This window comes from Seriola lalandi, unplaced genomic scaffold (assembly GCF_002814215.2).
Source record: "Seriola lalandi dorsalis isolate HSWRI2012SDOR001 ecotype SW California unplaced genomic scaffold, Sedor1 jcf7180002001799, whole genome shotgun sequence".
Classification (NCBI taxonomy): domain Eukaryota; kingdom Metazoa; phylum Chordata; class Actinopteri; order Carangiformes; family Carangidae; genus Seriola; species Seriola lalandi.
This window is the reverse complement of record NW_019472455.1, coordinates 1-1,731: the sequence shown is the minus strand read 5'-3', so window position 1 is coordinate 1,731 and position 1,731 is coordinate 1. Positions and strand designations below refer to the sequence as shown.

Genomic DNA, 1,731 nt, shown 5'->3' with positions numbered 1-1,731 from the left:
AACCCTTAAATGTTTAATCACTTATCCACATTGTTGCCTATTAATTTTCTGTCAATTGATTAATCAATTAATCAGCTAATGCTTTCAGCTCCAGAATACCGGTTGGTGTCTGGGTTAGTCTGCCATATATAGTGGCGGTAAATAGGGGCCCAACAACAAACGTTTCCCAGGGGTCCCATGGGAGATTAATCTGGCCATGGAGAGTGGTAATGATCTAATCTTAACTCACAGCCAGAAAGTGTATCGGTGTATTTCCCAAAATGTCAAATTATTCCTTTAGTTACTGCCTGCTGACTGGAGCAATAACAGAACTTCAGGAGTCACATTTTCATCATTAGCTGAATCTTTTTATTCATTACATCCACTGAACAAAGGTCCAATCCAGGGAGTTTGACTTCTGTAACACTTTATTGTGATTTCCATGGTTTTTTTTCTGGCCATGATCCATTTAAATATGCATTATTGCAGCAGTATCACAGTGCACTGTACAGGCCCATCCTGGCAGATGATTTGGGTGAGAAGAGACTGATGTGGAGGAATAGAAGAAACAAGAAATTCATAATACAACTGCTTTCATCCAATTGTTCCCCAAAACCCTTGCCCTAGGCACTTGGTGTACTGTAGCTGTGAAATGAAAAAAGCATCACTGCTTCCACTAGCCTACAACGAAATCATAAGCTTTGTTTCTGCTCTGGACTCAAAGTCAAAACAATTTGTGCAATGTATCTTTAAGCCTGTGCAAAGATTTAAAGTGCCCACGGGGTAGGGTTTAGAGATTGATTTGGTTGTTTTTTTAATCCGGGTTCAGTGTTTACAGTTTGTCCAAGTAGTTGTCGAGAGCGGGAATGCCCTCTTTGAGACCTTTGCGTTTCCTAATTTCAGCGATAACTTGGAAGGGTCTGCTGGCGGGGTCGTTGGGGTCTCCCTGGAGAATCTGCCAGTGGTCAAACACACATTGAGGAAAGGCCTGGCCTCCAGTGTTACTGCGCAGGTCGGCTGTGAACCCTGGAGGGAATAAATAAAGATATAAATAGCACTGTTTCAAATTGTAGAACATCCCTGTCTGCCAAGAATGTGACTCTGATCCACATGCGGTGGGAATTGCATCACACTTTGATAACGATTGGTTAATTGCTGGAAAGTCCAAGAGAGAACATGTTTCATACTTGTAGCTGAGTTATAGAACAGCTGGGATCTTCTTATTTTCAACATGTATAATAATAATTAAAAACATTGATATGGATCTTCACATACAGACACAAAGAGATCCAATTTAATCTTTAGACCTTTGTAGCAGCTTCTCCTTTTCTGACTGCTTTTTGACTAATGATGCCCTCCCATATGATTGCTGAACAAGATCAAAATGAATCATGAATTATTCTACTCTAATCAAAATACTGAAAATCTAGAAGGTTCATACAATATTTATCATGAAACTAAGAGTAAGACCCACCGCAAAAGATACACACACTGAGGCACACACTCACCAAAGGACTCATTGACAGGCAGGTAGGCTTTCACCACAAACATCGGAGTGCCCATCACTTGGGATTCCTCAAACACGTGACCTCGCTTCCTGTTCAGCACGCCATAGATCCCGCCTACCACCTGCTCGGGGCACTGTATAGACAAGAGGCACAAGCGTCAGACGTGCAGCCTAAAAAACTGGCATGAGGCAGTTGACGAGCATTTATAGTTGAAACTCAAGGATTCTACCTGCAAATCGTGTGA

The 1,731-nt window shown here is 41.7% G+C and overlaps 1 protein-coding gene across 1 annotated transcript; it reads right to left on the bottom strand.

Moving 5' to 3' along the window:
- Window positions 1-325: 325 nt before the first annotated feature.
- Window positions 326-1,630, bottom strand: LOC111664799 (elongation factor 2b-like). The gene is made up of 2 exons (XM_023419570.2): window positions 1,488-1,630; window positions 326-1,005 (listed from the first exon to the last, which is right to left on the bottom strand). Exons 1-2 carry the CDS (start codon window positions 1,540-1,542, stop codon window positions 812-814), a joined length of 249 nt encoding a protein of 82 aa, XP_023275338.2. The 5' UTR covers window positions 1,543-1,630; the 3' UTR covers window positions 326-811.
- Window positions 1,631-1,731: the final 101 nt, after the last annotated feature.

Excerpts from the sequence above, each read along its gene's own strand:
- LOC111664799 (XM_023419570.2), bottom strand. The coding sequence starts at position 1,542 with ATGGGCACTCCGATGTTTGTGGTGAAAGCCTACCTGCCTGTCAATGAG. Across the intron at positions 1,006-1,487 it reads GCCTGTCAATGAGTCCTTTG|GGTTCACAGCCGACCTGCGC; the intron begins GTGAGTGTGTGC and ends TATTCCCTCCAG.